The sequence below is a fragment of the Polypterus senegalus genome, chromosome 8 (genome assembly GCF_016835505.1).
Source record: "Polypterus senegalus isolate Bchr_013 chromosome 8, ASM1683550v1, whole genome shotgun sequence".
NCBI classification, from domain to species: domain Eukaryota; kingdom Metazoa; phylum Chordata; class Cladistia; order Polypteriformes; family Polypteridae; genus Polypterus; species Polypterus senegalus.
This window is the reverse complement of record NC_053161.1, coordinates 97,086,218-97,100,727: the sequence shown is the minus strand read 5'-3', so window position 1 is coordinate 97,100,727 and position 14,510 is coordinate 97,086,218. Positions and strand designations below refer to the sequence as shown.

The 14,510-nt window shown below is 32.8% G+C and overlaps 1 protein-coding gene across 1 annotated transcript in view; it reads left to right on the top strand.

Annotated features, from left to right (window-relative positions):
• Positions 1 to 14,510, top strand: part of sema3ab (sema domain, immunoglobulin domain (Ig), short basic domain, secreted, (semaphorin) 3Ab) — a 311,024-nt gene that overhangs the window by 292,453 nt on the left and 4,061 nt on the right. Inside the window, exons 15-17 of the mRNA XM_039761470.1 lie at positions 1,533 to 1,690; positions 10,804 to 10,871; positions 13,104 to 13,249. Coding sequence (XP_039617404.1) covers positions 1,533 to 1,690; positions 10,804 to 10,871; positions 13,104 to 13,249 — 372 coding nt within the window. The remainder of the gene's footprint in view (positions 1 to 1,532; positions 1,691 to 10,803; positions 10,872 to 13,103; positions 13,250 to 14,510) is intronic.

Sequence of the window (14,510 nt, the reverse complement as noted above, 5' to 3'; positions counted from 1 at the left end):
CCTCACTAATACGACCCCCATCTTGGCTGCCACGAGCGGCATTGGCCGTATTCCTTCTCGGATCGCTGGGGTAGGACTCCACCACTATCACTACAACTCCACAACAATAAATCAATGGAGACAATCCACCCCCAGAGAGATGATCCTTTGCTCCATCACAGGGAAATTCACCATGCTGCCTTGCATAACCTGACTGGCTGGTTCATCCTGGTTCTCCTCCTGAGGCTGCTCTCACAGCTCTTTCTCTGTCTCCTTTTTTTCTCCTCCTTTTTCTCATACTGGCTTCCTCTTACATGCCTCAATCACACAGTGCAGAAAGTGTTTCTTTTAATATGCCTTTCATGATTTCAACCTCCCAAAGAACTTCTAAAAAGCAATTTTGCGCTGTACGATTTTACCATATTTACATTTTTCATTTGTGGATATGTGACATATTAACTGACTTGCTTACAGTCCCACATAAAGTACTGGACCTACTACCATGTGTTTCCCAATTTGTCACCACTTAGTGACCTGACATGCCTTATATTTTAATTTATTGCAATTAGTACAGTATTTAGCATTATAAATAAAGTTCTCCAACACATTGGATTGCTAGGTTTAATAATTTTATGTTATTTTAATAATACAGTACATTCTCCCTCTCTGTGTCTCTCTCCTTTATCTAAGGAGTATTTTTACTTTTAATAAAGCCTTATAAGATAAAAAATAAATACTTCATTTTTTAAAAATCTTGCTTGAGCTAAAACCATGTTTTTATTGATGTGGAAAAATATATCTCAAAAGTGAGAAACTGTTGGTAACATTACAGTGACCTTATATTTAATTAAGAGCGTAGACTAAACTCAGTTTAATTGTTGTCTTGCTTCACTTTTTATTTCAGACATTGGTCATAACTATTACAAAACTCTCGTTATTTAAAAGGTATTTATTAAATGTGGCCTGGACCTCCTGCTCCAAATCTTGAGCACACAGAAAGTCCTTTATATGCACAGTATGCACATATGCCATGGCATGATCAAATTTTTGTTATTCACTTTACAAAATAAATATGAAATTATGTACATTCTTTTCAATGCTGTTTTATTCATGATGAACAATTAATAGTGGCTAATAAAGTGAACATTCCTTGGTAATTCAGAAACAATGAATAGTTTTCAGCAACAATTTTTTTTCTGACAAATCTTGAAAAATGAGTTTTGGTTAAGCCTCAGTGAACATCCTTGCAGTTTAATACCATAATTGTTGCACTCTAACCCTCTCAAGTGCAAGAACAGCACTTTTGTTATGAATTTATATTCAAGGCTAGAATCCTGATCACATTACAGTACATGCCCTTTTAGCTGCATAGTACAGTCTTTTAATCCCAAAGGAGTACATGTTTAAGATAAAGCTCTGATCAAGCACTATTCTAAACATTTTTGTAACATGTGCTTCCCATATAAGAATAGTGAAAGCAAATGTGTGATATGCTTAAGGTCAGTTACATAATTTACAATAAAAATAATGATAATAAATGTTTCATTTCACAGCAACAGTTGTATCTTGGATCAGCAATTGGAGTCTCTCAGATGCCCTTGCATCGATGTAATGTCTATGGAAAGGCTTGTGCAGAGTGTTGTTTAGCGAGAGACCCCTACTGTGCCTGGGATGGCACTGAATGCTCACGATATTTCCCAACAGCAAAAAGGTATGTTTGATAACAACAATTTCATCATTAATCAATGTAATTTTATTCCTATAATTCAGTGAAAGAATTCACCATAGAAGCTAACAAGTGGTGAATCAAAATATGTATTTTAGACCCCCAAAAAAGAAACAGATTAGAATTCCTTTTGAATGCGTGGCAGGAAAATGTGTTTCACATCTAAATACTTCATATTTCCTCAGAAGTAGGAATTGAACATGAAGTGGATTTTTGATGTGGTTTGTTTTCTTTTATTTATAAATTCCTAGTAATTACACCCACATTGCATTAAAACAAGTTATTATATTCTTTAGAATGTAAGAGCTGTATCCATAATTTCTGGTTTTACTGAATAGAACAGAGCTCAGCAAACTGACATATGTTCTTTGAAAGACTACAGCATGCAGTTTTGTCATTTAATTATTTGTAAAAAATATTATTTGTAAAATAAAATTTAATTAGTATTTTCTCATAAAAGTATAGCATTTTATTTATCACTAACCATACTATCTGTCAAAGACAGGTAGTTTAATATTTTAAAAATATTTGCGGTCTCTTAACCTACGTGTATCTTCAGTGCCTTTCCTATGTATTTGTATGTGTGTGTGAACATCTCTTGAGCGGGTTCCTATAAAGCCTGGTTATCAAACTCTGTCATTATTTTCCAAGCAACTTTCTCATTTCCTGTCTGGTTTTATACTTTCTGTGTTTGAAGACAACTCTCTCAACGTGTACCTTTATACTGCAAAATGTCAGTTGGTAATTCTTGAAATTAATCTCTGAATTAAGTTTGCATATTTTTCCCATGGTGAGGTGTACTTCCTTTATGGAGTTTTAACTTACAGTTGGTTTCTACCCACAATGTAAAATTACATAGTTTATTTATTGGAAAGTCAAAACTGCTTCATTAAGAGTGTGCTTTATTATTGCTACTTCAGGTGAGATTCTGATATTTGAACTATCACAAAAAAAACGTTTTCTAAACAAAAATGACTGGAATATGTAGGACTGGACAGTTTTGTACAATGTGATCATGTAGTTTAGTATTGCCACTTCATTTGTTAAAAGCGTTTTATATTTCCTTCACAATGCAATAGAGAAAAGAACATGTTAAGGATGTCTCTCATGGTCACACAATTTGGTTGTAAATGACTTGCCAAAGAGTTGTACTTGTTAACATAGACTTTAGTTAAGGGGGTGTTAAATTTTACTTTTACAGAAATAAAAACTATTTGGATGCAAAAACTGTAAAGATTGTGATGTATGAACCAAATATACTAAAATGGTTAATATATAATATGTACGCTTGTCTGCAGTCAGTTTCTTACCTAAATACACATAGATTATGTATTTATATACATCTGAACAGGCAAAAAAATAAAATATTTTGTGACACAGATCATAATAGCATTTTATTTTCTTTTTTAATGTTTAGGAAGCATTTTACACTGTACATTTCAACTTATATAACTAATTGAAATACTTACATTTAAGTCAATTATATTTATTGGGGAAAACCATTCACTTTGTTATTACTTTAATCTCTTTACTGGGTGCTACTTTGTGCTACTTTTAGCAAGACACATACATATAATATTATACAGTATATCCAGGGAAAACACAAAGAAGGCACCTGCTGCATTTGACTATCACAGTTTCCCATCACTGCCTTACAGGTGATGCAGCTTTCCTAGACACTCACCTCCAAAACAATCAACAAAATAAAGTTTTCTCATGCAACTTCAAATCATTCCCTTCCTTGTTCAGGTTTCTCTAACTCTGTACAAACTGAGCCCATCCAGCAACTCATATCCCAGCTCTAGACTCATTTTTTTTAAGTTTCAGAGATACTAATTCAAAATCCCCATGAAATATTTATTCATAAATCTCTAATTTTATCTAAATGGAAAAACAGATATGATATAGAACTTTGTAAAGTATCTTCTATTTGTAATAGGCAGCAAGGTTCTAATTTTTCCACAAGTGCTTTCCTTATGTAAGCTGATTGTCATCTTCTGCTTTTTCCTACCTTTGCACACACACCACCATTCAGAAGAGCTCTCTGGTCATTAGTGTACACTCCTACTATATGCATGGCCCTTTGTTAGGTAGGCACTGAGCTGTAACAACCAGGTTTCTGCACCTTAAGCTGCAGGTTTGACAGATCAATCACAGCCTCTGACTCATTGTATACACTTAAGACAGTCATTTATTTTATGTGATATTTATATATATATTTATATATTTTTGTCAAATATGTAATAAAAACAATAGCAAATTATGTCAGTAATCCTTCTGCCACAGTAATCCTAAACTATCAATCCACTAGTAATGTATTACTATCTAATGATAACGAATAATATAAGGTTAACATATATATAATTCAAGCAATGCAACTAGTTTTGGACATTTTGTGGTTTGTTGCATATAAACATTTCTTTTCATGCATAGTTTGCTTGGTGTTTTATTTACTATGTGTTTAAATGAATGGTAAGTTGTAAATAATGTAAAATGTTACCTAAAGGAGCGAATACATTTCTTTTTTGTTTTGTTTTGTCTTTTTAAAATTGCAGTATGTCTTTTACGGGCCTTTTGTTTATGTAAATGATTCAAGGTCAGTAGCCATTTTAAGACACCCATATTTCAAAGACATGGGGTAAATGTCACTGAAGAAACATTTCCTATTCTAACTACAGTGTGCTTCCTTGCCAGCACAGATTAAACCAATGTACAAAGTTTTTGTATACTAGAACACTTTACGTTATTTGCCAGTGTACATGTCATTATCTATATAAGTGGATATATACAGTTCATGAGTGCTTCACGTATCACACATAGTAAATAATATTCTTTAGTTTATGTATTGCTTGTGAGACAAAAAAAATGGTTATAGTGCATTCGTTAAATTTCTTTTAATATTGATTAGGTGGGGGTTTTAGCATAATGGCAACATCATAACTCTACCACAGATATGTAAGCTGTCATCTTCATGACACATGAGAAATTTTATTACACCTAACAATATATAAATGAACTGGTCAACTATTCTATCGCTCACAGTCCTAACAGTAGTCAAGTTAGACAATAGATAATCTTCAAGCAGACAGGGCAGTTATCAAGAGGCAGACTTGATCTATATTAATGAATTTTAAGTGGAGAGAACAGGCTAAAAAAATAGGAAGTTTTCATCAGTCTTCTAGGGAGAGAAAAGCAAAACTTTATCTGCAGCAGGTTTAATAGGAAGTAAAGTGCAAACCTTAGTTTAAATGCCATTTTTAGGGACTGTTGGCCAGAAAGCAGTACAATCCTGTAATTTTGTTCTCAAAAATGTAATGTGTACAGAGGTTGTGAATGGTGTCACAGTCAAAGATACCTCCTGAAAGTTAAGGGGATATACATAAAACAAAAGAAGGAACATTTTTTTTGTGTTGCCTGTTTACATTTTTGGAGACGCATGGTGCCACAGTACTTAAGGCTGCTGTCTCACAGCTCAAAGAAACATTGTTTTATTAACACTCCAATCACTACAGACATTTAGACATTTGAAAATTAGCCAGCATTTGACTGGAATATCGATACCATTTTCCCTGGAAAGGATGTAGTACTTGTATACTGTATACGCTTCATTCTTGAAATGTTCATTCTTGTTCTGTATGGAAGGTTTGGATCAGGATGTACTGTAGTTACATCTGAGGTATCTTGATTACATTGCAAATACTACTTTACTTTATCATGTTGAAGCATTTTCTTCAAGAGTCCAGGTGTTTTCGATATATACATATATAAGACAGTTTTCCATATTAGATGCTCTGATTTGGTTTGGTTCAGGTCAAACAGGACATGGTGAGCTGGGACACATCATAACGCTTTGTTTGTAGATCATGTGAAGAACAAAGTATTGCAATAAATGCATTTTCAAATTTGATGTAAATTATGTGATAGTGTAAACATAGCTTTTCTGATTTTCTAATGCTTAATGCATAGTGTTACACTGGTTCCCTCCTACTGTAAATCCCAAACACATGCACATCAGGTAAAATAAGAGCCTCTAAACTCCTGCCTTGAGTGGGTGTAGGTATTTTCTTGAGTGATTCTGCAAAAGGACTTCTTGGGCTGCTTCCTGTGTTTTGACAGGGTATGCTTGTATCATTATACAATACAATGAAGAAGCATGTTGATTAAGTGAATGAAAATGAGTGTTATTGGTGTAATTTAGATTTCTCTTTAAGCATTTCGACACTTAAATAAGCAAACATGTTGACATGAACATTTTTCTTTTGTGCCTTAGTGAAGTGTGAACTACAAATAAAACAAATTAAAAAGAATAGCTTAGTCTTAGTATGTTTCTATACCTACTGTAAATATCTCCACTGCGGGTACTACTCTCTGTATTTTTAATTGAAGCTAAAGTTTACTTGTACTGCATGCAGATACCCTCTATTACATTTAGTTGATCTGCTCAGGTTCACAAAACATTTTAATGGTGCTCTTAGAATAAAGAAATTCAAAAGTTTTAGAAATGTCTGGTGTGATGGAATGAGAGCACTAGCAAAGCATAGAATTAAGTAATGGGTTTAAATGACAGCAAGAATAAGAATAACTAAGAAACTGGTTGGAGTTTGAGGCCCTGGCTTAGCTGATCATCTGTTGGATTACTTGATATCTCATTTATTTTTGAGTGTCATTAAAAGGAAAAAATGAAGCAATTCAGAGGACTTAATCTTAAAAATCAAACCAATAAAAATGAAAAGTAGGGAAAAGAAGTTAATTAGCAGCAAAAACTGGTTACTAACTAAGAAAAGGGTTAGAATGAAAACCTACAGCCACAGTAGCACTCCAAGATCTGAGTTGGAGACCCCCTACAATGTAAAGTGCTTGGGTCTGTAGCAGACTCTCTAGAATGCAAAATCAAAAGGAATTTGTGGTCTAAATAGCAACTTTCTCAGCCTGGAAATAGTACTTCAAAGGACACAGTGTTGTCTTTTTTAAATGCAAGTTCTATATTGAACCCAAATTTCCTTTCCACTTCAGTCTTAAATAGTGGAAAGAGCGTGACTCCTCCTGGTTCTCTTTCTCTTCTCTAAAGGTAAAAAGGGAAAGGCTGTTAATAATGGTGTCCCAACACTCTTATCATCTGCTGCTTCTACCAGATTAAGACCACTGAAACGTTCCTTAGTCGCACATGCCTAACAACAGTACTATTGTAGTTTTTGCTACTGGATGTGTTACTAAAGAAATCACCAAGGTGCAACTCTCCACGCTAGTGTGTAGATCTGGCAGTGCCATGCTGATGGCAATAAGAGGAAGTCTGACTGCATTCTCGGTACCATTGCTTGGGTACTGAAGTGTGCATAGCTGCAGATAGAAGAGACCATAGCACTTTTCGTAACTGATCTTTTCCTAAATAAGGAATAATATTGGACTTGTACTTTATCACCATGCCTATGTCGATCAAACACAGGAAGCTCTTCAGTCTACTTTGACTTTAAGCTGTAGGAAGATAAGTAAATAAATATAGGTAAACAACATTCAATGTGGCTTTTAGATAAGTAACATATAAATGTTTTTCACATAAAGCCCATCAAAAAACATAATCACAAACTGAACCTTGCACGATACCTTGGCAGGCTCTGTAGGCCCTGCTGTTTCGTTGAAGGACGTGTGTGTGCCAGATTCACTAGCAGGATGACACCCAACCTGCTGCTGCATCCAAATGGTGCCATCTTTCGCCTTTACGCCTGGTGCAGGTGCGATGTTGTTATGTATGACTGGATGTTACTTCCAGGGCTAACCTTTACAAGTATCATAAATTTACATTGACTGTTACAGACTCAAATCAAATGTATGTTTTTTATTCTATAATAGTAACAATAATAGCAGGTCACTATTTAAAACGGTAAATCTAGGAAGAAGCCGAAATGGAACCTGCAATCTTTTAATTATGAGTCAGCAGTTTTTACCTCTGCAACAGCCAAGCAGTTGTGTCGGCATCATACCTTATCCTGATTTCCCTTTTTTTGGTTATATTCTTGAACAGAGCACATTTGTTTGGTTATACTTGTACCTTATGTGAAAATGTTTGATATTTGGACTTCAGTCTTCACACATTATACACTTCACATCAGTATTTGGCCAATTATTAGTAGAACATGAAAAAAGTTGCTGTTTTAGCTACGTGTTCAACATTTCATGCCTTGCATTTCCTGTACTCCTATATTTACCCAGATCATTGTGGACATGGAACACATATGAAATGCATGTGTTCCAGATAACAAGGTATTATTTACCCTATACAATTATAGGCACCTCACACCTAGATAAACAGACTTGAGCTGGGAGAATTTTTTCTCCGACTTGAGCTGTGGCAGTGTGGGGATGGGATAGCAGGCTGCTTACAGCTTGTGCTGATCGACACATTTGCAAAAACGATGGTAATAGAGAAGTGTGAAAGAATTTAAGGTGGCCTGGAATTACAACTTTTTTTGTAGGCCTAAGGGATTCTAGTGTTAAAAAAAAGCACTTTCTTGTAGAACATATAGAACTTACCTTTGGAGGTGATGCTGTATTCCTCAAATAAATGAACAACTACTGTATGTGCTGCCTACATCTAAGGGAATGAACAACAAAATGGAATTTAAATTGCCAGATAGTCAGTAAAGTAATTTCTCATGTGAGGTTACTTACTATTATGACAAGATAATGCAACACATGACAGCATTTTTAGATTTTCTCTGTCAGAGCTGAACACAGAGGGCTAACTAGAGATTATAACCACTTATACTAACTTTCAAATCTTTAACTTTGTCATTTAAGACAATTCCCTGAACCAGACAAGATCAGTTTGTTAGTATCACTTGCCAAAACATTTCAATAGTGGTCTGTTTTTAGTGAAAACTTTCTTTGGAGATACTCATTAATTCTTATTTGCATTATGGTTCCAAAATACAAGTAATTCCCCAAGGTGCTACTTTTGATATGACAGTATGATAGTGTAGTTGTTAGAGCTGCTACATCACAACTCCAGAGTAATAGAGTCTATCATTGTTGGGTCAGTCCATTCTCCATGTCTTTGTGTATTTCTCAGGGTACTATGGATTTCCACCATCATTCTCAAGACCCGCATGTTAGCTTATCTAATACAGTAACATTGAGCTGGCCTGGTGTGTGTATGGTGGAATGCAGGAGCGAGCCTAGTAGTGAAGGATTGGTCACTGTGTTGTGCCTAGTGCTACCATTATATGTACGAGCTTTCTGCAACACTGAACTGAATATACAGGTTAGAAAATCAATGTATGAACAGTATAAATGGATATCTTTCAACAGTTCTACTTGGTAACTTAATTACCCTCACACTTAAAACACCCTGTGCCTGTAATACTGCTGTGTAAACTCTTAAACACAGAAGCTACAGTTTAATCAGACTTATACTATAAAATGTTCACATTATATTGTCACATCTACAGACATCTATTCTATGAAATGACACCCCACATGACAAAAATATATCAGTAAGTGAAGGGGAAAATTGGTCAAATTACCTTGCTGCTCGAGGCAGCTTGGGATTTAATTTTTGGCTTATATGTTTTTTTTACCAACACATTACCCAAAAATATGTTATATAAAGTCAAGGTGGGCCTCAAAGTATATTTGGTACAGCTTGTAAATTATCTCAGCAGCACTATATTAGGTATTCAGAATTATAAGCTTGGCAAATGCAAATTTGCTTGAAACATAAAAGTTAAAAGCAGTGTTTTATTTTTACCATGAAAGTGAATAGCTATTTGACTGAAAATTCTGGTGTAATATTTTCCAATGAAAAAATGTAAAAAGCTTTAAAAAGTTTTATTATACTGTTTTATAATTATACATCAGAACTTTAACACAAAATTTTAGGTAATTGTTCCTATTTCAAGCTACTTTATTAAAATCCAACTACATGAAGGCATATTCTATTTTAATTCAGTCAGTACTGCCCAAAACTTTTTACATAAACATGACTGGTTGTTTTCTCAGATGTTTTGCAAAACTATAAGGCACTAAAGAAAATGACAATTTTTTCTTACACCCAAAAAAAATAAATAAATAAAATAAATGATACTGTCTACTCTTCTGAATAGAAAATTATATTTGACTTGTCCAGTTGCATTTACAAGGAGTAGACAAACTAAATAGCTGTGTCCTCCGATTAACTCTCCTTGCCTGACTGCTTCTTCCTGGCTTTCATGCAGCACTGCTTAAGCAATGACACTCAAGCTGACCAATTAGCCATGATGACGACTGATGTGCCAAATTGGCCCAACTGACATAATGACAGGCTTTCGGAAGCTAATTATTTACATGATTGTCAGAGTATTTTACATTTAAATAAATATTTTATGAACTTAACCTTTCTAATCAAGTCTTTGTTGCCAAAAGCTATATGTTTTCTTAGAGCTTAAACTGGATGTTTTCAGCAGCTTAACAAAACTACAAAATGAAATCTAGAAAACCAAATTAGTTTTATGTAGATTTATAGATTTAAAGATTGTAGATTTAAAGCTGCAACAATTTGCTGTTTTCTTTATGTGCATTATTAATAACACGTGAGTCATTCTGAAATTGTACAATTTCAATGTTAGGTATTTTGTTCCTACAATACATCATAATATCTGGTTTAGAAATGCTTATTTTTTATTACTAGTTTGTGTATGTGAAAAAACATAAAACATCAATGATAAATTGAACAGGTTATTTTACAGTTAAATTCAAAAATTTTTTCGTTTTTAGAATCATCACAGATCGTAAAATTAGTGAACCTTTTGATTAAATAAAAATGAATTTGTGACATGATTATATTATGCCAGAGTCAACCTGTTGGCACTATATTTCATTAATTTAGTAACTTAATAAGGACTCACAGGAATAAATAAATTACATGCAACAGTGCGTGATCTGTAGTTTTGTTTTAAGTATATGTTAAAATATTACTAAATAAAAGTGATTTTGTCTTTGTCTTCTTTTATGTTAATTTCAGACTCATAAGCCTATTGTACATGCAACCTATTTTATTAAAACAAGGTATTGCTTCTTACTAACTATTAAAAAAAAACTTTTTTATTTTTCTGGATTGATTTCAGACGCACAAGACGACAGGACATCAGAAATGGGGATCCTCTTACTCAGTGTTCAGACTTACAAGTTAATGGTAAGAAGAGCACACTTTATTACACAAAACGAGTTAAAGAAAGAAATTCTCTATAATTTGTTCAGAAGTTTTACTTCCTCAGATGGCACAATGGCTTTGTTTACGCCATACAATTTCATGCTCACTGTCAAAGCAGGGTTATATTTTTCCTTAAAAATAATACTAGACTTTTCTCTGATAATAATGTATGGTACCTTATAGTAAAACAAATGTACTTAGCTCAATGGCACCTTTTTCAGCATTTAGTTTCAGATTATTTAGGTTTACCAAACTGAAGTGGAATACAAATTAAGGTCATTACATTTTCTTCCAGTTACAATCTTTTTGCCTACATCTGATGCTAATTGGACCTTGTTTATAGTAAAAGTGGGAATGGTATGGTCTGTTGGGATATCCTGAACATTATTGCTGACCTAAGGAATGAAAACAAGTATTAACAGCTATTAATTGCCCTCTCTTGAATTCTACAAGAAATATATTGTTTTCTGTGCTGCTAGAATGGAAAAAATTACGTTACAACAGAGGCACACCTGGTAAAGCCCAAATGATTAATTCAAACTATGTAAACAAATATATGACAAAAAAAAAAAAGACTATAAACTTTCACTGGAAAAAACATTATTGTATACTTATAATTCATACCTTTTACTTTGAATAATTTTAAATGGTTCGTATAAACTGTATATATATATATATATATATATATATATATGTTTAAAATGTAGCTGTTTTCTTGTGTATGTGTAAAGTAAGTTTACAGCTAGGATAACTGATTATATATATATATATATATAATGATGCATTGATACAATATTTTAATGCTGTTATTTCATTAAGCACCTGTACTTATGTTTTAAATAATGGAATTGGTAGGTCAAGGGACAGGCAAGTCTGATGATTTGGAATGGGTAGGCCATGAAATAAGCAGGTACTAAGTGAAATACAGGAATTATACACTTTCAGCCGAGGATATATTACACTTTAAGTTGTTAATACTGTTTTTAAAAAAATAATTAAAGTTGTAGTCTTTCTTTAATTTTTGAAAGGATATTTGCCAATTTAGAGAATATTTGTCAAATAATAATAGTACAGATTTTAATGGTGAAAATGTTACACTGTTAATGTGAAAGGCTCTTTTAAATAAATGCTAGTTCCATATAGTATTATGTTAAGTTACTAGGTGGAGAAATAAACTGTTTCATAGACAAATGATTAAATATTTGAAATTATATATATTAATGTAGTTGACATTTTTTCAGGCAAACCACTGATTATCTGGCCTTTGTACTTAAGCTTCCTTTGATTTTGGAAAACAGAATCTAACAGCACCTTCATATAGTTTTTTTACATTTTTCACATCCAATATTTAAATGACAGCCAGTGATAAGTGAAGAATTCTGTTACACTGTACTGCATATATTTTCTTCAATCTTTTTTAACACTATACAGTGCAGATATCTTCAATTTACCAATAAGACTATTTTCTTTTTTCTGTTTTGTTATTTTCACTTTTTTATAAAGGAAGGGCAACCCTAAGCCACCCGCACTGTGCAGACCACACATGGACTTTTTAAATGTAAAAGACTTCAGTTCATGGAGATCATTACTTTGTAAGCTGAAACCACTAGAACACCATGTTGTAGTACCACACGTCTAACGAAAAAGAAAAACACTTAAGAAATGACTTTCAAATGGAAGCAATTCGTTCACAAATTGGTAGAATTTTTATTATTTTTAGTTAGGTGACAGCTGTCATTTGAAATATTTGCACATTATATAGCTATTATCAATTAGCACATTTAAGAGCGCTAACTAAATATGTAGGCAAAAATAACTGGCACATGGAGTAATGTTATTTTTGTAAAAACTCCCAGACATACAAAATAACATGAGATTTCACCATTAAAAATGTATTTAATTATGATTAACAAATTAAAATAATGGTGTCTTTCTTTTTAAAGTCATGCAAAATAAAAGAACATTTTTTTCATCTGTTAAGCAAATCTTCTTCTTGGTAATATTTATATATTAGATAAAATTATACATTTTTAACTTTTACTTGCTTAATTTAATAAAATAATTAAATATTTTCCCCACAAAACAATAATATAATATCACTGTGGTTACAAAAGTGCTTAGCTGATGTTTCATGCATATACATTGTTTTGCAAAATTTAATTTATTATGCCAGCATATGCAAGCATAAATATTGTGCGTGTTTCTCATCTACAGATGATATAAATGGCCATAGCAATTTACAGGAGAAAGTCATTTATGGAGTTGAAAACAGCAGCACATTTTTGGAATGCAGCCCCAAATCTCAAAGAGCCGTCATCTATTGGCAGTTCCAGAAACAGAATGAGGACAGAAAAAATGAGGTAAATTGTTAGATTTTATGTTATTTCACAATTTTGCAATATAATTAAAGGTACTGTTTTTGTAGAGGATATACAGTGTACACAAGTCCCTAAAAGCTAACCAGTGCACCATTTACTGCACAGAAAACTCTGTCAAACACCCTTTCCATTCATTATTTCAAAATTTAGCCATATGCCATGAAAGCCTCTTAACTGAAAGCCAGATGCTATTTTAAAGTTTTAAATGCATGTAATCATGCTGGCCAAGTTAATTTTATTGAAAATGTCCTGTGAAAAATTGCCCAGTCAAAACAAATAAAAATTACAAGTAGCATTAAAGAAAAAGAACTCGGTAGTAACAGTTTGCTTTGAAAACATAATTCTAGTGAAAAGTGTATAAAAGTGACACCCGAACTGTTGACTTCTTCCAGTATTTAGCCAAGACATTGAAACTGACTGTAAAGAATTTCCAAATTAAAAGAAATAAGAAATTAATTCATGTGTAGCTAAAGAGTATAATGGTAGAAGAGGGTAAGTGAAAAAAAATAAAACAATGTATACCTTTATTGTTCAAAACTCCACTCAAATAATGACTTCTTGATTTAAAAAGTTAGTAGAGACACAAAAGTCCACAATACATTATTCTTCCTTCCAAAATGTATAACATTTTAACCTCCTACACTAAAATGTAAAATGTTACCATTTGTTCTTCCTTTCCTCTACAAAATTTTCAACTCTTTTCAGCATAATGAATTACATTTCTTGCTACCTAAACATGTGGCAATAATTTATCTAATAACCAAATGAGAAAAGGTTATAACTCAAGGGCCCCATTATTCTGTGGGGTTACTATGCAGAAGTCTAAGTCTAAGGCTATGCATGCACTTATGATCACAGGCTTGCTCACAGATATATATATATATATATATATATATATATATAGATAGATATATAGATATATAGATATATAGATATATTGATATATATATATATATATGTATGTATGTATGTATGTATGCATGTATTTGTAGCTAGAATTCCAGATGAGTCACGTATCTCAAAATAGTTTTCTATTCCTAAGCATTCAACCTCTGCCATGAGTCATCATCAAAGGAAAATGATTAGGCTTACATAGCAAATATGGAAGGGGAGTACGTGGGTGTAAGGGGAGGATTAAAAAGTTGGGTTTAGAGGGTGTTGGACTTAAATTCTTATTTAATACTTGGTTGTTCTTCTTTTTAAGCATGCTGGGTTCATGTACAATGTATATCTAATCATTTAC